The 25,879-nt window shown below is 46.8% G+C and overlaps 1 protein-coding gene across 4 annotated transcripts in view; it reads right to left on the reverse strand.

Moving 5' to 3' along the window:
• Positions 1-25,879, reverse strand: part of FHL2 (four and a half LIM domains 2) — a 70,872-nt gene that overhangs the window by 13,969 nt on the left and 31,024 nt on the right. Inside the window, exons 1-3 of one of the 4 annotated variants that reach the window (XM_081264135.1) lie at positions 23,874-23,993; positions 13,851-14,030; positions 3,094-3,268 (exon numbers count right to left, since the gene is read on the reverse strand). In XM_081264135.1, the coding sequence (XP_081120261.1) occupies positions 3,094-3,268; positions 13,851-14,006 (331 nt within the window). In that variant the 5' untranslated portion in view covers positions 14,007-14,030; positions 23,874-23,993. Of the gene's footprint in view, positions 1-3,093; positions 3,269-13,850; positions 14,031-23,454; positions 23,700-23,873; positions 23,994-25,879 lie in introns of those variants that run through there. The other 3 variants (XM_081264133.1, XM_081264136.1, XM_081264134.1) reach the window with 3 other exon arrangements.

Raw genomic sequence — 25,879 nt, forward strand, 5'->3', positions numbered from 1 at the left:
ATGCTTTTATGTCCTCATGAAAGGGGCCTCGCGGAGCCCTTCTTAACACATGCACCGTGCGGTCGCCACGGCGAAGGGGGCAGTGAGCCCTTCCCTGGGGGCTGGGGGTGTGACTCGGGGACAGCGTGTGCAAGGCCCTGGGTTCCAACAACACACACACGTGCACACACACACACACACACACACCACCCAAACCCACAACACTTCTGAAGGAGTGTGTCGAGCAAGCCCAGACAAACATCTGGTGACACCAGGCGGCCCCTGCACCTTCACCTGCTCCCGAGAACCAGTCTCCAGCCGCCTGGCTCAGGGCCTCCCTCACCTCTCCAACTCCGGAAGAGCCCTAGCATGACCTGGTCCCCAGGAAGGGGAAGGCAGGACATGGGGATGGGGAGAAGATGGGGGTGGAGGGCAGGCAGGATTTACTAGAAAAAAGGAAGAATACTGAAGGAAAAAAAAAGTAGAACAGAGAGGACAAAGCCAGAAAGCCTTCACCAGCAGGGGCACCTGGACCCTGAGGAGTGCACTAGGGGAGGAGATTCTGGGAGCTGTGGAATGGAGGAGGAACGAGGAGTTCAAGAAGTTTGCTATGAGTCCTCAGTGGACGCCTCATTGGGCTCTTGTCAAGAAAACCAGTAAAGACTTCATTTGTCTTCCAGTGAGTGCTGTGGGTTTTCTTACTACAGGACGGCTGTGTCCTGCTCAGGGCTCCCCGTGGGCTAGGCCACAGCTGGCCAGGCTCCTACAGGCTGCCCTTGTCCTTCCACTTAGCCCTGCCCTTGGGCCCCGAGTGTCTAACATCTGCAGAGCGGGGCCACTCTAAGGGGCCTTCCCACCTTCATCTCCATCTTCCCAGGCTTCCTCGCGGCTCCATCCTCTCCCACAGCAGGCTGGGCGTTTCCGATCCTTGTCATAGCATGTCATCATTATTTTCAAGTTGTATTAGCCAGAGAAATGGAGTAGACCATCGCCTGAAGGCCTAATTATTTCCATTTAAAAAAATTATAACTTCTTATCCAATGTATCTTCCTAAAATACTTCCCATCTGTCAGTCTCTCACTCACAACTCTCCAGTATCTCTTTGCTGCCAAAAAACAAAGCCAACTCAAAATAAAACAGAAACTGTGTAGCTTGGCAGTCAGGGTCTCCACTAAAGGATGGGGGTTCAACTCCAAATTCCCTCAGAATCACAAGGTTAATTTACTCTTTAGACCAAGGTTTCATTAAATTTTACATAAACCCTGTCAACTCACCTAACTCAACATTCTTGCTGTGGGTTAGAGTCTCCTGACACGTCTGCCCTTAATTCCCTTGAGCTCAATTTTCTTCGCAGGTCCATGGAACTCAGCTACTGGATGTCAGGACCATTCGAATGGCTACTCTGGTATTCCAAATCACCATCGGCTGTACTGAAGCTACCAACTCAAGGTCCTCAACTCCAGCTCTTCTTACACATCTTATTATTGCATTCGTTGATGTAATGAATATTTAAAACCCCTGTAAGTCAGGCATGGAGCCTCTAGTCCCAGCTACTAGGCAGGTGGAGGCAGGCAGATTGCTTGAGCCCAAGAATTCAACACCAGCCTGGACAGCATAGCAAGACCCTGTTTCACCAGACAGACAAACAAAACGAAAATCCTTTTAAGGGAACTTTTTGTCTGGTTCCATTTACTGACAGAGTGAACTGAACTTCTTTAAAATTATGTTTCTACCACCGGGCACAGGGCCACACACTGTAATCCCACCAGCTTGGGAGGCTGAGGCATGAGGATCATGAGTTCAAAGCCAGCCTCAGAAACTTAGTGAAGGGCCACACTTCCTAATGACATCCCATTGAAGAGAGGTTCTCTGCTGGCTCTGTGTGGCTCTCCTGTAGGGATCTCAAATAGGTCTCAAGTGGGATCCACATGAAAAAGTTGCCTGGCATTCAGATTTAACGGGTGTTCTGCATTGGTATTGATTAAAATGAGGTGACTCTACCCATAGGTCACCCTTTCGTTGGTCATGCAAAGGATGTCCTGATGGCACATAGCCTCAGTTAACAGCCACAGACTACCTTTCCGTCAGTCTCCAAGGTCAAGATCTTAGGTTCTTCAATGAGCTACTCTCCCTCACCCTCATTTTTCATATGTATCTGATAGGACTTATCTTTGTAATACTTTATTTTAAAAATCCTACATTTTGTTCATTTTTTAAAACAAAAAATTCCTCTTCTCACTATCAAAACAAAACAAAACTAACAATTTCTCCCCTCAGAAAACCAAGGGACATATACGTATCCTCCCCCACCCACAAACAGTACACTTTATCACATCCCTAGCTCTTGACCTGGCTGCAGCTCTGCCCTTTCTGATGTCCGTCAGAACACCCGCTCCACACACCAGCTCCAGGACGGCAGAGGATGGTGGGGCTCCCACCCACAGCTCATGTCCGCCCCGCCCCGGCCCAGGTCCCTGAACACACCAGAACTCAATGAATACTTGCTGCAATAACTGAGTGAGTACAAATTCAGCAAGGAGAAGGGACGAAAAAAAGAAAGCATATCTGCTAATGGAAGGTGAGGCTGAAAGAGGAGGCTTGGGGGGAAGCCCAGCGTTCTCTTGTTGCAGTCAGCCCTGTGTCCATGGCTTCCCGTGGATCAAAAATACTCAGGAAAAAAAAATGGCATCAGTGCCGGACACATATGAACTTCCCTCTCGTGGTCATCCCCTAAATGATGCAGTATAAAACTCTTTGTGTAGCGCCGTTAGGTGTTATGAGTCATCTAGAGATGACTGAAAGTACACAGGGGACGTGGACAGGGGCTGTGCAGTATTACACCATTTCATATATGGGACTGGAGCATCAGGGATGTCGCTGTCTCTGGAGGGTTCCGAAACGCATCCCCTATGAATACTGAGGGATGACTCTACAGATGGGCCACATAAACCATCCCACACGTACCGACAGGAGATTTGTCTCCTCCCAATGACCGGCCTCCATCCCTGCTTCCCAAATCTCTAATCACCTCCCCAAGTCAAGGAACAGCACTGCGGGGTCCACACCAGGGTCTGGGACCCTCACTTTCTTTGTGAGAGAGGAGCGCGTGCTGACCTGGCATGATGGTCTTCTTGCATTCCTGGCACTTGGACGAGTACTCGTTGGAGTAGCAGTCTGTGCAGAGCAGCTGGTCCTCCTTGGCCGCGAAGGGCTTGTCCACCAGTGAGCTCTTGCACTGGAAGCAGTGGAAACAGGCCTCGTGCCAGTGGCGGTCCTTGTAGGACAAGTCCTGCAGAGTCAGACAAACAGGATGGTCAGGGACAGGAGAGGAGAGGCGTGGAGCACAGGGCCGGGTGCAACCTTCAGGGACAGCCAGGAATGAGGTGGGCCGGGCCAGTATGCCTTCCTGCACCACCACCACCTCACAGGGGGCATTGGTAATGCCAGGCCACTTTGTCCTTGCTAGAGCATAGAGCAGCAGGTTAAATGTGTGTTCATGTGTGTGTGTGTGTGTGTGTGTGTGTGTGTGTGTGTGAGAGAGAGAGAGAGAGACAGAGACAGAGACAGAGAGAGAGATGCTTTCAAAAAATAGATTTTCCTTATGTATTTCCTGTAACAAAGATCATCAGAAAATGGATAGGGAATCCCGATGTTGGGACACACAGAGATGGAACCCTCCAAGGGCAGGCCCCTGGGTTAGCTGGTGGGAGGATGTCAGGAGAGGCTTCCCTGTAGGTGCCCCCAGTTGTGTGTGAAAGGTCCTGGATGCAGCAAGCTGGGTGAGGCGGGATGGAGAAGGGATTCCCGGCAGAGAAAGAGCATGCATGACAATGACAAGCCGTGAACGACACGCTGGGCAGGCAGAGCAGTGTCGGGTGGAGAGACCAGCCTGGGCGAGGTGACAGGTTCATCTACAGGGTCACTGGACACATGGCTCCCTCTCTTTTGTCAGTGGAGTGTCCATCTGTCCTGAAGGCTGTGGAGAGGGAAATGTTAAGACTGGCTGTGACAGGCGGCTAAGGGAGGGGGGAAGGAGGGGAGGGGGGGGGGGGGGGGAGCAGGGGCTGCCTCGGGCTGCCTCTGCAGGAGACTCAAGCAGGGTAGAGATGGGAAAGGCACTGAGGAGACACGGCCAAGCACTGTAGTCAAGATGAGGAGAAAGGAGCCCAGGAGGGAAAACTGTGTTGACCCTGCACTGCCCTTGGCCTTGTCTGAGGAATCCTAAGATGTCCTTTGACATTTGCCCTTTTACGATGGCACACGGCAACAATCTTGACACTCAGCTGTACCCGTCCACTGCTGTCTTCATGGGTCTGTCCAGCCGTGCCCCACACCACCATCCATTTATTAACAAGGCAGAAGCCAAATTTCAGGCCATCGCCTGGTTCCCCGGCCAGCTTCCAGGTCTCAAGTATCTCGCCCAGCCCGCAGGAGGGCTGCTCACACAGATGGCCATCAAGAATCATCTTCCCCAGACGGCTCTGTTACCAGTGCAGTCAAGCCTGGAGTGACGCCAAGTGTGGGATGTGAAAACATCTCTTGGATTTGATTAGCAAGTCCTAAGCCACCAACTACACTCAGAACCCAAACTAGAACAAACAGTTCTCTTCTGCTAAAATACCAGTGTGTGCACTTGTGTGTGTGTGTGTGTTTTCCCAGAATTTCAGATCAAACTAAAGCTATTTGATTTGGTGATCTCTTTGCACATTTTTTTTCTTAGTTCAAGAAATGTAGAAAAGTGTGTGTGTGTGTTGATACACTTTGAAGACAGTCATGTCTAAGACCTCACGGTGAGGGGCGAGCTTTGCGTTGGTCCCTCCTGAGCGGCCCCTGTTGGCGGCTTACTTCCTGGGACAGCTACAGGTAGAATCACTGCTGATGCAGGAAGAGGAATGAAGGTGAGACAAGGTCAAATTTTCTCCAAGCAGAACTGGAGGCTTTGTTCTCAGGACAGAATCAATTTGGGGTCTTAGTGGGTTCTCTGAGATAGGTACTGCCTCTCGGAGGACCAGAGGGAGATCTTACTGAAATGCCGCGGCCCTTTCCAGTCTGTGTGAACCTCAGCTGCAGGACATGTGTACAGGGTGGGGTGGGGGCAGCGCAGCTTTTGCATTTTTAGCCTAAAATATTGTCAGAAAGTCTGCAGAAAAAATCATGTGGGCTTTATTGGTTTTCCGATAAATAAAGTACAAACTGCTTTAATTTGTGTTGATGTGTTCATATGTGAAGTCATCATGAATAGCAAAGCTCACAATCTGTAAGTACACATCCTAATCACTCAGGATTAGGAACGGCCTCTGCTCTCTCCAGGCATGTGTCCCATCTTCAAAGAGGAATTTGAGGGGCTGGGGTGAAGCACGTTGATAGAGGAAAGAAAAAACTCCGAAACAAAACCTCAGAAATTTGAGATACTATTGATGGTAATTTGATCATGTTGCACATTTCAGGCACCAATCAGCCCTGCAAGGTGAGTATTATTGCTAAAACTTAGAGAAGTTCATTACGTTTTCTAAAGTCACACAGCTAGTGTGTAGAATATATAGCTGAGCTAGGCTAATGCAAAAGATGTTTTTTCTTTTCTTTTTTTTTTTTTTAGCTAACCATACCAGCTGGAATCCTGTTCAGACTTATGCTGCTCTTTGCTTAAAAAAAATGTACTGTATACACCAGGCACAGTGGCACATGCTTATAATCCCAGCAGTTTGGGAGGTTGAGGTAGGAGGATCGAAAATTCAAAGCCAGCCTCAGCTACTTAGTGAGGCCCTAAGCAACTCAACGAGACCCTGTCTCTAAATAAAATATAAAAAGGGCTGGGAATGTGGCTCAGTGTTTAACCACCCTGCATTCAATCCCTGGTACAAAAAAAAAAAAGTACTGTGTGGATACAGTGGAAAAAATTCAGAGCCCACCAAACCTCATGTCATTTAAGACTGTTTCCAAATGAACCAATTCAGCATTGCTTCTGCTTGGATTTTGAATAAAGAAGTTGAACAAACCATTTAGAGTCCTGTCCACCGAGAACACTAATCAGCCTAATTTGGGTTGAGTTTTGTTTTGTTTTAAAATAATGCTGTCACTATTACAATGCTGATTAATTACACGCATTAAAAACTTCAATTTCATATGGAAAAGGGCATAATGGCTCCCTAAAAAATTACAAACAGAATTACCATTGACCCAGCAATTTTGCTTTTGGTTTTATAATCAAAAGAAGTGAAAGTGGGGTCTCATAGAGATTCATGTATTCAGATCAGGACAGCATAATTCACAAGAGCCAAATGTAGATGCAACCAAACATCCACTGACGGATGAATTGGTGAGCTAAATGTAGGATATCCATGCAATGGAGTTTCATTCCGTTTTAGAAAGGAAGGAATCCTGCCCCCTGCTGCAACATGAACTTTGAGGACATTGTGGTAAGTGGCATAACACAAATACGAATGACCTCCCTTACGGAGATAAGGAGTTGAGTGAATAGACCCAGACGGTAGAATGTTGGTCATCAGAGACAAAGGGGGACTGAGGATTGGTGTGAAGTGGGTACAGACTTCCAATTCTGGAGATAGAAAGTCCTGGAGATGGGTGGTGATGGTGGTTCAGGGTAAGTACCACTCTCCTGAGCCGCACACTCAAACACAGTTCAGATGGCAAACTCTATGCTGTGTGTGTTTCGTCATCACTCAAAAGACTAAGTCTGTTTAGATGATTCCATTCCACGTGTCCAGTGCCTGTATGGGCAAGAAGCCCTCAGCATCTCTCCCCGGTCGTTAACTCAATGGTTCTAGAACCACATTGCCTAAATTCAAATCTTCCATCATGCACCCGCCTGACTGGGAAAGTCATTGAACGCCTCTCAACCTTAATTTCTCACCTGTAAAACAGAAATCACGTAGCAACTATTGGCTGCAACAGTGGAATGAGTCAATACATGTAAAGCATTTATATAGCAATTGCTCAATGAATGTTAGATTAAGCCATCATTCAGATCATAGCTAACAATGAAAACAGTCTCCTCACAATGTCACTTTCTGCAATTACATTTCCTTATAGAGTATTAAGAATTAGAATATCTGCCATCTTAACACCCCATGCTCTTCACTCTACCACTCAACTTTTGTATCGTGCTTTTTGATTTTCCTTGGCTCCTTTGGATGTAAAATTACGTTTCTGAGTTTGCCTTACCTATGGAGCCATACAATAACCCTATGAAATAAAGGCTTCATTCTTTTACATAAGAAAATTTAACATAATGATACGAAAAAAGCTATGTTTTCTGCAACATTCCCAGTGCCCTTCTGCCTTTGTTGACCCAACAGAACTAAACTGTGTTCCTATTTTTCACCTGGCACGTCAGCCCTTTCCAAGTGGGTCTCACCTTGTTCCAGCCTCCTCTATCTCACTGCCATGCCCTCCCCTTCTCCTCGGGCTCTGCTGTCTAACTCAGCCCATCTCTCACCTGACTGTGAAGCTTCCGGCCAGGTCGATATGGCTGCAGGGCAGCCATGAACCGCCCTGGCCCACAGAGCACCGAGAGAACCTGTACATCTCTTTCCAAATCACATTCAAGGCCACACCTCACTCCTTGCGCTATCAACAGTTCCTGCCAGGCCCTTCCAGGGGCTCTCAGTCTGTGCTCTTCAGCCTGGGCTCAGTTAATAAATTCATATCACAGCTTCTTCCTGGACTCTTAGGTGAGCAGGAAGCAGGACGTGAGCAAAGATGTTAAGGCAACAGGAAGGTCACTGAATACTGCCCGTTTTGATGTCTCAAAGCACGAGGAGGCTTTCAGCCAGTGTGGTATTCTCTGAGTCTCAGTGGGGACTCGCTGGACCTTAGAGACCAACTGGAAAATGCCACCCAGTGGTGGAGAAGCTAGATTATAGTGGGCCAGGCTCCTGCCTCAGCTGGTATCATCACCATGGTCCACTCATCACCTGAAAGGACCTGGGGCCAGGTGACCCTCTTCATCTCTCTCACAGCTTCAAATAGATTTTTAGTGTAGTTATTAGCACCATGCTAGTCTGGTCTAGTTATTTTGTCTAATTAATTTTGCTTTTTTTTTTCCACAGAATAATCAGCCCTTGGTATCTCTGGATTCTCAATCCTTGGATTCAACCAACCACAAATTGAAAAGTTTTTTTTTTTTTTTTTTAATAATTGCACCCGACCTTTTTCTTGGCTATTCCCTAAACAACAGAGTACAAAACTCTTTGCATAGCATTTACATTGTACAAAGTAGTCTAAGTAACCTGGAGGTGATTCAAAGCTCATGGGAGGATGTGCACAGGTAAAAGCAGAATACCACACCATTTTATCCAAGAGACCTAAGCACCTGCAAATATCCAAGGGAGGGTCCTGGCGGCAAACCCCGGTGGATTCCAAGGGACACTGTCCTGTATGTGAAGTGCAAAAATGAATTCAAGAGGTAGAACTGAGATGCTGAGACACGAGGTTAAGAAACAAAGACTTGGGTTTGGGGGTGGAGCTCAGCTGTAGAGTGCAAGGATCTGGGTTCAGTCCTCAGCACCATGCGAAGGGAAAGGGAAGGGAAGGAAGATAGAAAAAGAAAGATCTTTTATACTTCCCAGAAAAAATATCAAAGATAATCTTGTACTCACAGAAATGTCATAAATTGCAGTAAAATTCCTTTCAGATTTTATATTTTTCCATGTCAGAAACATTCTTGACATGGGATATGCTTGTTGGTGGCTGCAAAGTTGTCCTGGTGGCTGAGCCCAGGGGTTGAATGAGTGGCCTGGAGGGATCCTTGACCTCCAGCCAGGGGTGGGGATGGGGTTCTGGGCAGCAGGGTCACCCTTGACTGCAGACAGATGCCCCGGCCCCTTGTCCACTCCTCCCCCTAGGCTGGGAGAAATCTGGTTACTGATTCCCCAAAGCAACCATTTCTTGAATCCATACAATTTTGGTTTGTGAATGGATTCTTGTCTCCATGAGGCCCAGCATTTTGAAAGGATGACCTAGGCTTTAGATTGTCAGGTGATTACATTTCCAACCGTATATTCTTTCGATTCCTTACAAAGTCTGGAAGTGTGGGCTGGGATGTAGCTCAGTGGCAAAGCATCTACCTTGCATTCGCTAAGCCCTGGGTTCGACCCCCAGTTCCATAAAAATCACAAACAAACAAACAAACAAACAAACAAACCCACCGCCCAAAAAAATAAGATAAAAAAAAAAAAAAGCCTGGAAGTCTGGACAACAGCAGAAAGGACAGCACTGAGACTGACAGTTTCTGTCCCAAGTGCTCCACAGATGTTAACTCATCCACTTCCCCTGACAGTCCTGTGAGATGGGTGACTCCTTTCACAGACATGCAAACACAACCCTGAGCATCACAGCTTGTTTTAAGGTGGAGCCAGATCTAAACCCAGGCAGGAGTGGTCCAGGTCCTGCCCCAAACAATGCAGTTGCTGTGGACACTGCCCACCAGTATACTTGGCAGTTTCTGGGGACTTGTGCCAATCTGAATATCAATTTGATGTTTCCCATTTAATTGACTTAGTGAAACCTGACTTACTACCTGTTCTTAACTCCTGATAAATGCTCTAGATTTCCCCTGCTCTCCATCACTTGCTTTTAGTTGACAATAGCTAACACTTCTGAGCCTGGGAATGATGGGAACATGCCTAAGACTGGACTAAGTTTGATCCAATCAGTCTTCCCTTTGCCTCAGCCATATAAATACATCCCCAAACCGTCTCCTGGGGCATAGTGATTTAAAACTTGCTCTACCTTCTCTACATGCTTAGCTGCTTTGCAAGTAAAACTTCTCTTTTGCAAAACTGTTCCTTTTAGTGATTGGCAGACTGTGTGGCAGGCAAAATGGCCCTGGTTCTGTAACCCTAGGAAGCAGGACATCAGAGTTGTAGAAACAAACATCCCCTTTCCTGCAACACAAACATCGCCACCTGGAGGAACTCAGGGGAAAGGTAAAGGCCTTTCATTGACTGTCACATGGCAGAGGCCAGCAGGCACCTCCTCTTCACAGGACTAACCACACGTGACCTGAGAGCCATGGCCCGAGGCTGCAGGGGATAGGCAGCTAGCGAGCATCTGTATTCAAGTTCTGTCTCATCTACTTCCAAATCCCATAATCCTGGGTGAGATCCTCAACTCTAAATCTCAGTGACTTCTCCATTAAATGGAGTGAGAAAAGCCCCTACCCCACAGAGGCATTAGGAGGAATTTGATCTTGCAATGAGAGCATCTCCAGATACCTGAATCATGCAACATGTGGGAAGCGAAACCCCAAACGCTAGTTTTAGATCTGCAGATGTCTTTTTGTTCATTATTTTTTCTCTTCCCAGCACCCTCTAAGGCACATGGGGGTAATGGTAGCCTGTCCCATTTCACAGCTTGCAGACATGTTGAAAGTTCAATCTGAGACGGGAGTGTGGCCCAGGTTTTGTTGAAAGTCACCAATTTGTTAAATGCATGGTACTCCAGAGTTATTGGCAAGCCTACCTTTTCTTAGGTTCTAGAATTTCTGAAGCCAGAACTTAAGTAGACCCCAAACCAATCTGTCATCCATCTACAAAAATATTTTGCCAGTACCAGTCTCCGAGAAAAATTTCAGGAAGGGTGTAATGTCAGAGGATCATGAAATTTTATTCGTATTGCTTCCTCTCAACTATTCCCCTGGCCAGTGGAACTGTTCCAAATCAATGATTTTACCCTTTGAGATCACAGCATTTCCTCAGAGTAACGTAACAGAATTAAGGAATGTAGCTGAGTGACTGTGTATAAAAAAATATTCAAGTAAGCTAACTATGGGAGTGGTCCTTGAGTCTTGTCTCTCTCATTGAAAAGTCAGTCGATACCCTCAAAATGATCCAAATTCCCGTACACTTGCAATATTTTAAAGTTGTCTTCAGAGAGAGTTGAGTGAGGCCTGCAGGGGCCATGCCATCTTAGGAAAAGAGGGTGGCTACCAGATCCACCCACTCACTCAGTTGCTCCATCAAGTAAGTACCCCTTCTGCTAGGACATGAGGCCTGACTTCCTGAAATAACAACATTTTTTTTCTATCATTGCTTCCTCCATAAAGTCAACTACATAATTATTTTTGAAAGGCAAGCAAACCACCACAAATATGCAAAAACTCCCCAAATGGCAAGGTCTGACTTCAACTCAACATCTCTTCTTGTTCCAAAACGTAGAAAAATCACACCGTGTGACCCCACATATCTAAAAACATCCATCTGGGTTGAAAAGTTCAGCATGATTAACTCCTGACTTGAGCAGCAGCCCTGCTGACTTTGGCCCCATTCAAAGGACTCTTGTTTATTTGCTCTTATGAGAGAGGTCTCTGGAAGAATGGTTGGTTTTAGAGTCTTTTCAGTGAATGACACCAGAGACATGCTAAGCCATGTCTGCTCTATTTGTACCTCAGCCACTGGTCAAAGACGATTAGTCCCAAATATTCAAACTCTTTCCTTTAAACTGGAGTGTTCCTTTGTCAGAATGACATCAGTACGTCTTTTCGAGGTAAGACTTTCATGAAATGGTTTTGTTTTTCTCTGCCTAGTAATTTATTCTCGAAATGTTACTAATGTTTCCATCATGCAAACTGATAAGAAAGAGGGCGAGAGGCTTCTGAGAGTGTGTGGGAAGGGACAGACCACTAAAAGAATAGGAAAAGAGGGAAAAGTGGAAGTTTGAGGTTTATGATATCACAGGTGCTGTTGGGAATGCTGGGGCTTTGTGTCTACATCAGTGACCTGATGAAGCAGGCATCTGATTCCATTTTATGGATGTGGAGAAGAGCACCCAGGAGTCAAGTAAGTGGATCAAGTTCACACATCTGGTGAGACACTGACCATGGAACGGGACAAGGCAGTCTGACATCTGTACTCTTACCCTTGGCCTACTAAATAAATCAAAAGACACTACTATAGGGTGGTTAGATGTGCCCCAAAGACCTATGCATTAAAGGCTTGGCCCCTAGGCTGGTACTTTGGGGAGGTGTGAATATACTTTGTATACAGCCAGAGATATGAAAAATTGTGCTCTTTATGTGTAATAAGAACTGTAATGCATTCCACTGTCATATATAAATTTTAAAAAATTAACTGAAGGAAAGCAGTCCTTAGGGTCATTGGGCTGTACTCTTGAAGGGGTTGAGGGACCCTGGCCCCTTCCTCTGCCCTGTTCTGCTTCCTGACTCATGATGTGAGTGGTTTTACTTTGCCAAACGTCCTCACCATGTTGTCCTGCTTTGCCACAGGCCTAAAAGCAATGGATCCTCCCAATCACAAACCAAAATAAACCTTATCTTACAAGATATTGTGTCCTCCTGATGGACAGCTGATTAGTTCTTCAGGGACCAAGAACATTCATCAGGTACAGTGAGACACTCACCAGGCAGAAGTTGGGAGAGGGAGATACCCGATTTTTGACCAGCCAGGTCGGCTGTCTTGGCTCCCAGTGGTCACACCTCTGAATGCTGTCAAGTTTATGCTGTGTGACACTCAGCATGCCATTCCTGTTCTGAAGCCAATAGCAATGTGGCCACAGCTTGACTTGGAGCAGCTGATGTCACACATCTTTCATTTCTGCTCAGGGCACAAGTCTTTTTGTATACCAGATGGAAATCATCCCTCAGCTGTCACTAAGTACCTCACAAGAGAATCAGTGGTGCAGCCCTGACTACTGTCTGTCCTAGGAATGATGTGAAAAAAATATACAAGAAGTATGCACTAGATGTGCCAGGATGATCCAACAGCAAACAGCCCAAGCCAATCGGCAGCAGCCAGGTACTGATATTTACAACCACGGAGCAGAGGGGTGAAAACCCCCAAGGAACACAGAGCAATGAGAGCAGAAAAGACAAAATAACATACACCAACCTCCCTGGAGTCAAGCAAACTGGGAATTCCCTGAGAGATCCCCAAATGGTCCCATTTTGTAACCAGTTCTGTGGCTCTCCAGATGGCAGTCCCCTGAATAGCTTGTCAAGGTGTTTTAGCAGTGAATTTTCAGCTCAAAGATGTCAGAGATCTTAGAGACCTGGATGGTCCCTGCGACAGTTTGGATCTGAAATATTCCCCAAAGGCCCATTTGTCCAAGGCTTGGTCCCCAGCTGGTGCTCTTGGGCCTCAGCAAGGACGCAAAAGCAACAGAGTCAGCAAATCAGGGACTGAAACTTCTGAAACCATGAGCCCAAATAAACCTTCTCATAAGTTGTTTATCTCAGCTATTTCATCACAGAAACAGAAAGGTGAGTAACGGACTCGCAGGGTCTCCTTCCGTGTCCTAGTCTGCACTAAGGGGAATCTGTTGAGAAGTACAGGCCAGCACGGATGTCCAGAGATCTCTATTGAACCATGCCATTCATGGGAAGCTGATAATTCCTTATGTGAAAGCCTTTTCCCATTTAAAACAAATAAACAAATCCCGTTCTCCCACTAGAAGAAGAGGAACCCATAATATCCCAGGGACTTTGGAGCTTTTTATGTGTGCATTTTCCTAGGAACGACTCCGGAACGACTCCGGCTCACTCACGTACATACTCATTCATCAAATATTTACTGTGCAGCAACTGCTCCCTGTTAGTCATCAGGAGACAGAAGCAAGAGCAGCCCCGAAGGAAGTTACAGTACCGGCTGGCAGGTGGTGGTTAGATAAGGACACTAAGCACAGGTCCTGCGAAGGCACTAACCCAAAGCAGGTGAGCAGAGACCAAATCACGGAACAAGAGGTACAGAAAAGCGACTTGGGGGGTGGGAGTGTCCATGGCCATCAGAGGGGTCAGAAAGGGTGATGAGGCTCAGGATTTAGGCACAAACTGTGCAGAAAGCTCCTGGATTTTGGGGTGCACAGAGAGCCCAAGAGAGCTACCAGCAGGTGGGTACCTTGCAGTCGCAGCCGATGGGCTTCCCGCACTCTTCACACGTGTTGGCGTAGAGCGCCTCAAAGCAGGCCACACAGTGGGGGTTCTCCTCCCGCAGGATGTACTTCTTCCCAAAGAGAGACTCATTGCAGTGGTGGCAATCAAAGCGCTCTGTCATGTTGACACCCGGCTTCTCAAAAGCCTACAAAACACAGAGAGAACCCAGGCATCAGTAGGCACTCTCCACGGGCCATGCACACAAAGTCGTCACCTGGCCCCTGTCTTCCTCTTTAGCCAACCGGTAGCTCTTTTCTCTGGGTTCACCACCAAATGTCACCTTTCAGTGCTCATGATTTTCAATTATAAGCTTTTTTAATTAGTTGGGGCCAGTTTTGTGTTTGAGCGTATCCCACTTCTTTGACAGTACCGATTATGGTTGACTGCATCAGAATGTTGGATCCGAGTCGGCACCAGAGTCCTCGTCTGGTTCGGCTGCGGGCATGCTTGCAACATGTGACCCCACCATACCTCTTCCTTTCTCTCTGCTCCCAAAATAGAAAGGCAGGCATAGAAACAATATGCCTATTTCTATTAAAAGATTTTCCATGAGCTCCCCTTTATGATTCACCCACGTGAATAGGAAGAAATCTCAGCAGAATAAGGGAGGGATATCTGGGGGAATCTGTGACTGGACTCCAGGAGAGTGCCCAAGGACACAAGAAACTGCCAATGTCCTTCAGGGGGAGCTGTTTCTCCCAGATGCAAAGCCGGTCCTCCTGCAGCTGTCCAGGTACCCAGAGGGCAGGAGAACAAGACTGGCCCAGAGGATATCACAGAGTGGGAAATGCAGTGACTGCGGTCAGCGGCTCTCCTGGAGCCTTGCAAAGAGGAACAAGAAGACACGGAACATGGAAGACATGTTGTTTTATATTTCCAGGATCAGTATACAGTGTGCACGAATAGAAAGAGAGAAAGGTGGGGGCAGTCGGGGCGGGAGGCGGGCAGGTGTTCCTCCTGCCCTCCCCTCCTTGTTCGGCCATTGCTATAAAATGGTGTTAAAATTACACCAGATAGAAAAGGTCTCCTATAGGAACACTTGGTGTGGACATTAAACTACAGTTGATTTTCTATAAGATTTTTTTTTTTTTTTAAGCAGTAATTCTTTTGCTAAGAAGTGAACATTTCTTTCCCCGGTTGTTAAAGAGGCACGCCCCTTGGCCATGCAACTCTGAGCCAACTCAATTCAATTTCCAGTCATTTCCAGCCCTTTGAGGGTGAAATCCCAGAATTAGATTCTCTGACGTAAATGAAATATTGCTGCTTGTGGGTTTGCGATTACAGCAAATTTGATAATGTTTATTAATTTCATCCTCTTGTGTATACAAGGTCCTGACAGCGGTAAGCAGAGATGTGAATATCTTTCAAGCATCCTTACTTGGTTATTTCTGTGTTCATAGTATACTTTCCTTCCAAGAGAATTAAACACACAGCTGGATACATGTGGCAAGATCCACCCCTCTAAATCACTCTTCCTGGGGTTAAAGAAAACATCGTCTGGACACTCTTGTGATAACATCACAAGATGAGGCTCTGGAGCATTTGGATTATTGTTCTGAAACCCAGCATCTGAATAGCCTTTGTGTGAGGCATTCTGAGGTTGCAACAGCTATGCTGGAAGATGGTGTGATGCTTTCCTGTAATTCTCCGGTTATTGGCCCTGAGAGAACGGTCCCTTATTCCATCCCAATCCGGAGCCAACCTTCCAACATATATATTTTTCCAATAAAGGCTACCATTTAGTTGTGGAACGAGAGGATTTTTTTTTGTCTATTCTGTTCACACAAGTAGAAGAATAATGATCTGGGAATTTGTAAGAAGAACAATGAAGAAAGAGAGAACTAATTATAAATCATGGAATTTTAAAACCTGAAAACAACTCCTGACATTATCTTTGGACGACAACTCCCTCATTTTAGGGCTGGGAAAACTGGAGCCCAGGAGTTTTGGTGAAAAAAAGGGAAGCCTCAGGGGTTCTCCCCAGTAGCCATCTAACTTTGAGAAAACAAATGGCTGATCTGAATGGAAAGTGAGTCCATGTGGGTTTGGACAAGCACCAGGACGCCATCTGCAGACTATACAACTGTCTCTATGAGGCACGGTCTTTGTCTGCACCCAGTGAGAAGCACCTGCTTCCTTCCAAGGTCAAGATCGTGCCCCGCATCTAAGGCCAAGTGTGTCTTACACCTCCTATGATTGTGTAGGCCCAGTACAGAAGAGCATCTCAGGGCGCAACCTCTGAGAATAACTCAGGCTCCTCATCTGCTCAAATTATGACTGAGGCTATCCTGTGACAATTGCCATCGCCTCTGACACCGACTTCCATAGGAAGATGCACTTGACTTCCCAAGGTCCTCTGAAGAATTTCCAAATAATCATAAGAAGTACAAACCCCGAGAGTCAGGATAAATAGTCCATAGACAAATTCGAAAAAGCTCAGAGCTTCCCTTCTGTCATGGAGGGTTGAACCCATTCCTCTTTTAATTACCTGAGACCAAATAGAATATTCTTTTTAGTTTTGTTTTTGGTGCTGGGGATTGAACCCAGAACCTCACACATGCTCTACCACTGAGCCACATCCCCAGCCCCATCATGTTTTCTAAAAAATAAAATAAAATGTGTTTTAAAAGTTACACCATCAATCCTGAACCCTCTTTTAATGGGAAAAGTGTCTTACATTAGAAGTTTGCTTTAACTTTGCATTTTTCAGTCCTATGAAACACCCAGCTGTTCATTCACTCACTCAAGAAACACTGGCTGACCTGGGATTATGTGTCAGATGTCACACAAAGTGTTGGAGGACAAAGATGAGCAATGTACTGGCCTCTCCCCTCAGGAACTGGTGGTTTAGATGGGAAAAGTACCATTTTACAAATTGCAAGGTTCAACAGCAGGAGCTCAAGGGAGATGAACAGGTATCGAGGGAACACAGAGGAGTCTTCCCTGGGAGGCCCAACTGGGCCTGGAGGAGGGGCACCTATACTGGCAAAGGGTGGGCCAGGTGATGCTACAGGTCAAGGGGTGGAGTAGGCCAAGCAGTGGAAATGAGAAGTGGTGTAGGGTGAGCACACCGGGAAGACAGGAGATCCAGGTGGCAGGGGTGACAAAAGGCTCAGCGTGAAGACCATCAAAGCCAAGGCAGGGCCTGAGTGCCTTGTTGGTGGACTTGGCTAAGATGTTCCCTGTGGGCAATAGGTGTGCATGTGACCGCCTCCATCCTGCACACAGCTAGGGGCGAGGCAGGCCTCATTAAGTTTCCATTGCCTGGAAGCCTGGCCTTGCTATGTAAGGTGGGGGAGACAAACCCAAGGGAATAACTCTTAAAAAATGATTTCATGTTGTCAGAGTCCAGGTCCGAGTCTTCAAGTCCCTGTAGGACGTCTTGATTTCATAGGGATTATTAAGCCTAACTGCGCGATCCACTTACCCTCTGTGAACTCCGTACACCTCCTGACAGGTTAGAAAGAATTCCTGCCCATTACCTGGTACACAGGAATGCTGATGGGATTAAGCAGGGGCATGCAGGCAGACACCTGAACTTGTGGTGTGACCGCTGACTTGTTATTCTCCTGAATCAGACCCAAATTACAGCGTTCCAGAGTTCCTATCCCTTCCCATTCTCTGATGTCATTCCCCCTTGGGCTCTGAACCACCAGGCTATTTGAAAAAGTTGTATCTTAGAATACTGACTTGAGTTCAGGCCAAGTTACCTGCCCTGGGCGGGGCAGGTACCAGGTGCAGCTCGCAGGTCTGGGGCTGACCTGGAAAGGGAGGGCTTTGATCTCCACATCCCTTGTCAGCCAAACTTCAAGCCAATTACAAGAATAAGGTTGAGAGAGCCACGGAGCAGGGATGCCCGGGCTTAACAACTACTCAACACCGTAAAACCCATGGAACACCACCGGCTTAGGCATGTGCTCTATTTTTAAACTTGCAATTTAAAAGCTGTCAAACAAAATTTGAGTAGGGGAAGTGTTGGAGGTACAAAGAGGGAAAAAAAAAAGCATGAGATCAAAGGGAGAAGGAAAATAAAAGGCGAGTAAAGGTAAGTACAGGGAGGTGGTAGAGAGGGAGGAGGAGAAGAAGAGCTGCCAAGATATTCAGGGCAGGAAGCTCATTTCTTTGGTGGTGGTTGTTCATCTGTTTGAGTTTGCTTTTGTTTTATAAGGTGTGTGGAGCATCAGGAGAGGGACTGGCGTGGTGCACAGCCTCTCCTTGGCTTGCTGGCTGAGGTCTTTGAGTTTCAGGTCCCTCCTTCCCAAACAGCGAAACTGGTGGCCCCCACACAGGCCAGCTTTGCCAGAGTCTCCTTTTCAATGCTCCTTTTATTCAACTACTTCTTTAATCTGATCCCCAAGGGACCATTTTCTCCTCCCCTTCCAAACTCCAAAGGCACTGCTTTATGAAACTCTTCTAATACAGCCATTTCCTGAAGAGCTATCTACGAATGTCTCCAAGCACTTCCCACAAGACCTGCAACAGCATCTCCAGGGAATCTATCCTTGGACCAAGCTGTGTCCATCTTTAAATGCCACCAGGGACCCACGGGAGAAATTCCATTGCTAATTGACCATCAACCAGAATTCATTAGAGAAAATTAGGTCTATTGTCTGTGGGCCCTTCTTAATAATATACCGTAAAAACGCAATGCTTTCGTGATACCACTCCACACTGTGATGCCTGTGTTCCCTACTGGCCCTAGGCACCGATCAGGTGGGCAGTACATGCTGCTGAGACACCTCCCAGCAGCACAGGTCTTTGTAAGTACTGGCAGAATGAGTGAACCAATGGATGGGGGGGGGGGGTGAACACAAGCATCCCAGAGAGCACAAACACATGGGCAAAAATCAAGACTGAAAATGGGGAATGTTTCATGTGTACAATCCCCTCTGTATGGCAAACCCCAAAAAGCAATGTGCTTTGGCATCTGGTGTTAAAATTTCTACTGTCACATTCCGGAGCTTCCCCTTCACTCTTCCAACATCATACCTTCATCCCTCCTTCCAGATAAACTGCTGCTCCCACAGCGAGAATTTTTCTTATTGTGTTTGGACTCTGAACCCACATGAACACACCATTACACTGGCCAGGACGTGGCCCAGCCAGATAAAGAAGCAAAAAGCCAGCCAGGAGACACTCCCAAGCTCTGGGGAAAATGTAGATTCCCTCCTACACACACACACACACACACACACACACACACACACACATTGGACTCCAGGGGTAGGCACCAGGTGTTCCATACAGACCACTGCGTCTGTCATCGAACATTCTCTACCCTCACTCAAGGGCAGGGAGGGACTCCCACACCCAGAAACATGCTCGGAGAATAGCTACCCCAGTTTGTGTCCTCTGGATGGAAGTATTGACACACAAACTCAGCTCACCCCAACACTGTTCTCATTTGCCAAGCCAAACTGCTTCCTTTAATAGAAATTCTGGTGAAAAGGATGTTGCTGTGTCTAAAAAGAGAATCATGTATCTTGAATCTACTCGGAATCAACTTTTAGATTTTAGGACTGCAAACCATTTTGGATTGTGAGATTTAACACTGACTATGTTTACCGCTCTGCATAATGGCTTCTTTTAGTGAACCTTTATTGAGGGTATTTATGGTCAGGGTTGAGGGATGTATTATAATGTGCTACCCACCCTGGTAACTTTCAAGAATCATAAAATTATCTTGTCTGTGATATTTTTAAGACATGCTTTATGTAAGATGGTGCTAGTAGAGATAGATTGCAGTCCTCAGAATTTTCCTTTGAATGCTGAATAAGGAAAGGCATGGGAAAACAGTAAATGTCAATGTCAAATGATCTGAAGTCTACTGAATACAAGAATAGCTACTCTTGTGCTCCCGCTTCCTAATCCAGCCAAGGAGAAGGTATTGAGTAACCACTATTTCCCACGTATAGTATCAGGCACTGGGAACCTGAGATCAAACACAGTCTCCGAAGGAGTTCCAGTCTAGCTCTAGCTCCAACAAATGTAAACCACTCCTAAGGTCCTATCTTGTCACTTGATCTCCAAACCTGCCAGGCCACTTGATGCATGACAACCCCAGTTATCCAGGCTAGAATGACAGGCTGCCTCGAGTTCATAAATCACACCAGCGTGGGACTGGAGGAGTCCCAGCCTACAGCTCCAGCACTGCGTTGCTAAGAAAGCATAAGCAAGTTATTGGTGCTGCTTCTGCACCTTTGGAACAAACATCACCCGCTGTCATTCATCCGTCTCGTTCTATCTCCAAGGGTCAGTTTGCTGCTTACTCTCTTGCTGCCTGGCCTTCCATTTCCTATGACCCCTCCGGACTGCCCTTTTATTTTGGTGTCCCCCAACTTCCATGAACATCTGGCCTCTTCAATCCTTTCAGTTCTGCTCCTTGAACTGAACTGGACTGTCGAGATGACCTTGAACACTTCCTTCCACTTCACTCACTGCCTATTTTTACTGGGTCTAAAAGGTGCATCAACAAACAGAGGTCTATTTTTGACTGACGACCTCAATATTCGTGGGCTCCAAGGACACTTTCTGATATTATTCTATTTACTCATCAAAACAAGAAAGCCACTTCTTTTATTGCCACAGATGTCACATGCCTTGCTGCTTGTGACCATAAGCCTAGAGGGCTTCTTGAAGGCCCAGACAAAATCAGAACAGTAAAGGTACAGCCAAGGATGAGTGTGACGACACGTGTTTGTGTGTGGAGGCTCAGATGAAGCACGAGATCCATTCATGAGAACTGGCTGGGGATGAGGGCCAGATGGGGCCCAGGCCTCTTGGTACATTGCCACGTAGAGAGCCATATTTTGCAGCAAAAGGAAAATCTAGACCACTGTTAACACAGCAGGAAGAATGAGAGCTGATGGGAGAGTTTTTAAGCAGATAAATCTTACAAGGGGCTGTATTAGGATTCTGCTGAGAAGATGAACCAAGAAGAGATACAAGGATATACACCGAGGGTCCTTGGCTCACAATGGTTAGACTTGTGATCTTTTGACCCCCCACAATGGTAGACACTTTTAATAGCTGGGCACTGGCAGCAAACAGAGCTCCCCATAAGCCCTGAAATCATGAGGGGAAAATAATCTACATGTGCTCTGTTGCTGAGCTGGGACGCTTGCAGGGCAGGCAGAGTCACTGCCTTTTTTCAACTTGCAGTATTTTAAACTTGCTATGGGTTTATTAAGATTCATCCCATTGTAAGTCAAGGGATCTATCCAGGGATTTGGCTCACACAATTACGGGAGGCTGAAAAGTCTCAAGATCTGCAGTTGACAGGGTGGAGACCCAGGAACGCCAGCAAGTTTCAGTCTGAAATCCAGCACATGCAAAAAGAGCAGATGCGTCAGTTCCAGTCCATAAGCTAGAAAGGATCAAAGTCCCGTGGGAGAAAGTCCTTCTTACTCAGCCTTTCTATTCTACTGAGGTCTTCTACCATTGGATAAGGGCCACATTCATTAGGGAAAGCAGGTGGTTTTGCTCAGATAGATGTTAATCTTATCCAGAAACTCCCTTAAAGACATGATCCGAATAATGTTTGAAATGTCTGGGCACCTCATAGCCCAGCCAAGTTGACACTAACGTTGAAATCCACAATTCAGGATGACAGAGGAAATTCACTTGCTCACACCAAAGTCAAAATGCAAGCCTAGTGTCCTGAAAGACCAGCATTCTGTCACTAAAGAAAGCACATGAAGTTTGTTTAAGGTGGGATAGTTCTCAGAGTTACCGTTTACAGGCTGGGAAAACTTTGATCTTGCTGTGAACTAGTTTCAGTGTTTTGTTTTTTTTCAGATGGTACTGGGGATTGAACCCAGGGCCTTGTGCATGCGAGGCAAGCACTCTACCAACTGAGCTATATTCCCAGCCCTGAACTAGTTTCTTTCTCTGTAAAATAAATATTCAAAACTTTCATAATAACCCTGCCATAAAAATGACAGTGTGACCCTATTTCCCAGCTGGGGAAAGTGAGGCACCAAGAGATTAGGTGACCTGACCAAGCCATGCAGACTGAGGGATCCAGATGTGAACTGAGAAAGCATAGGTCCAGTCCAGGTGCATCCTGGAGTCTACCACACTTGCTGGTGGTATATAGTGCAACTGAACTGAAATGAGGCTGAATATAAAAACCTAGGTGGAAAGTAAAAAGACACTTGATCTCTTATTTATGTGCTGCTGTATAAACACATCTGAAAGCACCACAGAATGATAAACACTGCGGGAATGCACTTCTACATATGAAAGTCTTACATATTGGAGTCAGCTAAATTTGAAAAGCTTTTGAAATTTTTTATTAATACATAAAAAACTTTTCCTTTGTTGGGTTTTATTGATGTTTAATTCCTGGACTAGGAATTCCTGCACTTCTAATACTTGCTGCAAATTTTTTAAAAATCTAAATTATCTTTGGGATACCACAAAGCCTACTCCTTCATGTATTATTATAGAACACACATAAGCAGAGTTAGCACCAAAAATGTAAAATGTATTTAAAGTAGTGCTCTGAAGACAGTTCTTCCTGATTATAAGCCCATATTGTGATTTATTACTTCCCAAAATATGTGCAAGAGCTACCATGCCATAAAATTGGACCAAAGGAAGGCAGCCGTAACATTTCATCAAATTGGGTTAGACTAGGTCCAACCAACCCAACTGAGATTTGAAAGTCAATAGGACTGATTCCTCCTTTACAATCCAAAAATAACATTTAACATTTTCTTCCCACAATTTCAGGTATGTGAAGATATCACAACTTCAACATGAGAATCTTTTTCATTTAAAAGAAACCCATGTTCTTTAACCTGATGGTTCCGTTTTTAAATTTCTGCCCTAGTCAAGGAGATAAGTCACAAGGCAAACTCCGCCTCTGTCTATAGAAGGGAAATGCCTGGGTCACTTGCGCGCAGACCTGCCTGCCCAGGCAGGCAATCCCCTCCGGCGTCCGGCCTGAGTGCCGAGAGCTTGGACAGTTGCTGCTTTCCCTCCGGGGGTCAGCGGCTGGACCCGCCGCCAGAGTTTGCCCCGGGCTCACCCTTGGGTGATTCTGCCCTTCCGTGCCACCTGGTGGTGACCCACCTAATGAGGACGCGAGCTTTTGAGTGTTTCAGGTATCCAGGTCCGTGAGGTCACCCCCGCCCCATGCCGGGTCCCAGGACTCGGGGTCCCCTCCACGGTTCTGCCCTCTCCCCAAGGCCCCCTTTCCTGAGAGCCTTTCCTCTCCAACGGTTCTGCTCCCCTTTCCCAGGGGTCTCTCCCGCATTGTTCAGGTCCCCCGTCCCGTGTCTCTCCTCCCCAAGATTCAGCTCCCTGGTATCCGGGGTCTCTGCCCTACCGCTCGGGTCCCCTCGCCCAGTAATTTTCACCCTTCGCCCCCACTATTCGTCTCCCCTCTCCCCGGGGTCTTCTTTCACCAGGGTCCCTCCCCCACGTTTCAGGTCCCCACTCGTGGTCTCCCCTCCACAGTTCGCCTCCCTTCTCTCTGGGATCTCTGCCCCTCTCCCCCGGGTCCCTCCCTTAAGGTTCGGATCCTTGTCCCGGGGTGTCCCCTCCACGTTTCCTCTCCCCACCTCCCCCGGGTTCAGCTGGACTCTGCCGGAGCCTCCGCGGGCCAGGCGCTCGGGTCTGGGTCGCGGGCGGCTCCGGGCGGAGGTACTCACGGCGCGGCACCGGCGAGGGGCTCCCGGACGGGGCGGGCGGGCAGGCGATCGAGCGGCGGTCGGTGGCGGCCGCTTTCAGCCTGCAGAGTGGAGCGGAGGCGCTCCGCCCTAGAGAACCCCCGCTGTGTCATTTGACCATATAAGGAGACGCGCGCCTTGGAGCGCGGGCGGCGCGGGCTCGGCGCGCTGGCACCCGGCGCGGGGCGCGGGGGGCGGGCGCCCCTCGGCCTCCCGATCGCGGCGCCGGGATTCAGCGCTCAACGCCCCGATCCTTTGTTTTGCTTAATCCCACCTTCGCTCTCCCGCGTTCTTCGGCGCACGGTGTTTACCGAGCTTTGCCCCACTCCTGGGCTCCAGGGGAGAGTTTAGGGTGAGGGTCCCGCGGCAGGTCACCCACGACTGTCCCAGCTTCTCGGGAACCGGAGGCTGGCTGCGGCCACTTCTTAGTTTTGAGGAAAGCAGTAAGCGCGCGCGCCTGGCACGCATCTGCACGGTGGGCTTTTCTCTGCCCTCTTCTGATGACGCCTGCCTCCGTCCGTCACAAAAGGGACTCGAGATGACGAAGAAGAATGGAGGATGGTTCTTTTGTTCCATTGGGGAAAGTATTAAGGGAAGCTCCTACCCCAACACTCCAAGTCGAAGGCTTTTTAGCTCTTTGCCTCCCCCTCCAAGACCGGGAAACAAAAGTGAAGAGGGAAGGTGCCTTCCACACTAAAAATCCTAGTCCTCTGCAAGAAGCCCATCCTCGGTGGGGGAGAGGTGGCACTGTTCAATAATGCCCCAGAGGCTGCATGGACAGAGTCCCATGCATGGGAAAGGGGACATCGCGATCAGAATGTTTGCTCTTGGGCAGGGGTCCTTCCCCAAGCAGACACGTGAAGATAAACAAGTAGCAGCCAAAGCGTGGTAGTTTGGTGGGCGAGAATGGTATTTTAACCTTGAGGGAAGCTCAGGGTCAGACATTTTTCAGAAAAGCCAGGAAGAGCTATTTGTTGGCTTTCTTTGGGTTGCTACTCCATCCTGTGCTACCTATGAGAGTCAAGGGCGTCCTGGTATAGCTGCCACTTACTGAGCTCTTCCTGGTCTCTGCCAGAGACCTTTTAGGTAAGGATTATTACTCCAGTTTTATGGTGAGGAAGTTTCAGCTTACAAAGATTTGTTCAAGGCAAGGCGGATGGGCACTATTCAGTTTTTATACCTGCTGAGATTTGGAGTCTGTCACATGGCAAGACCTTGCAGGCACTTGACAGGATGAGAAATGCCCCCACCTCCCTTCAGTCACTCAGGTGACTCCCAGAGGGCTGAGGCTTGCCACACAGACAGGAGCCAACCAGCCTTGAATGTGGAAGAGCCTAGCCCTCTCTACAACCCCACCTCCTATTCCCTGAACTAGGAGGTATCTAACCAGAAATCCAAGTAACCAGCACTCCACCTGAATTCTCACTGATAGTCAAAGCAGATCAATATCTTGAAATTCAGAATGAAGTGTGTTGTTGACAACTATTTAGATTTATTTATTGTCTGTTTCTATAGCTGCAAAGACAAAACGATCCTCTAGTTATCAAATGATGAGTCTTAAGGTCCAGTTTGTAAAAACAGGTTTACAAAGTGATGAAACATGATTTCTGCATTTTTCTTCTGCTTTCTTTTGTCTTACTTTTTACATCTTTCTGAGTTGTGTTTATTTATTTTGATCTTATTTTTATCGCATAGTTAATTAGTTCTACAATTTTTCTTCTAGTAACTGCTTTGACTACCAGACAGATTTTTGCTGTGTTATATTCTCTTTACTATTAAGAAATTCTACAATTTAATTTTGTGTTTCTCTGTTGCTCCTAGAAATATTTTAAATGACTCTATAGGGATATAGTCTGCAAAATCTAGTCTCTGGAAACAAACTTACCGAGTTTCTACAACATGCTGCAAAAAGAAAAAGAAAAAGCAATAGAGGGAGAAGCCAATAGATTTGAAAAAAAAAAAAAGGCCTAACCATCTACAATATATGGAACTCATTTGGATTCTGATCAAAAGAACAAACCATTAAAAAAGGAAACTTTTATGAGACAATCTGGGAAAATGTGACATTAACAGGATATTTGAAGGTACTACTAAATTATTAGTTTACTTTAAGTGTCACGAAGAAATTATATACACATCTTTTTTTTAAGGCCTTATTTTTCAGGAACAGTGCCAAAATATTTACCAGTGGAATAACATTATGTCTGGGATTGATTCAAAATAAATTGAGATGGGGGAAATGGATGGGGCCAATATATGCATGTGAAATAGTATCAGCCATGGATTACTGGCAATCATTGAAGCTTGATGAGGGATG

This window comes from Spermophilus citellus, assembly GCF_964194105.1.
Source record: "Spermophilus citellus genome assembly, chromosome: 13".
Lineage (NCBI taxonomy): Eukaryota > Metazoa > Chordata > Mammalia > Rodentia > Sciuridae > Spermophilus > Spermophilus citellus.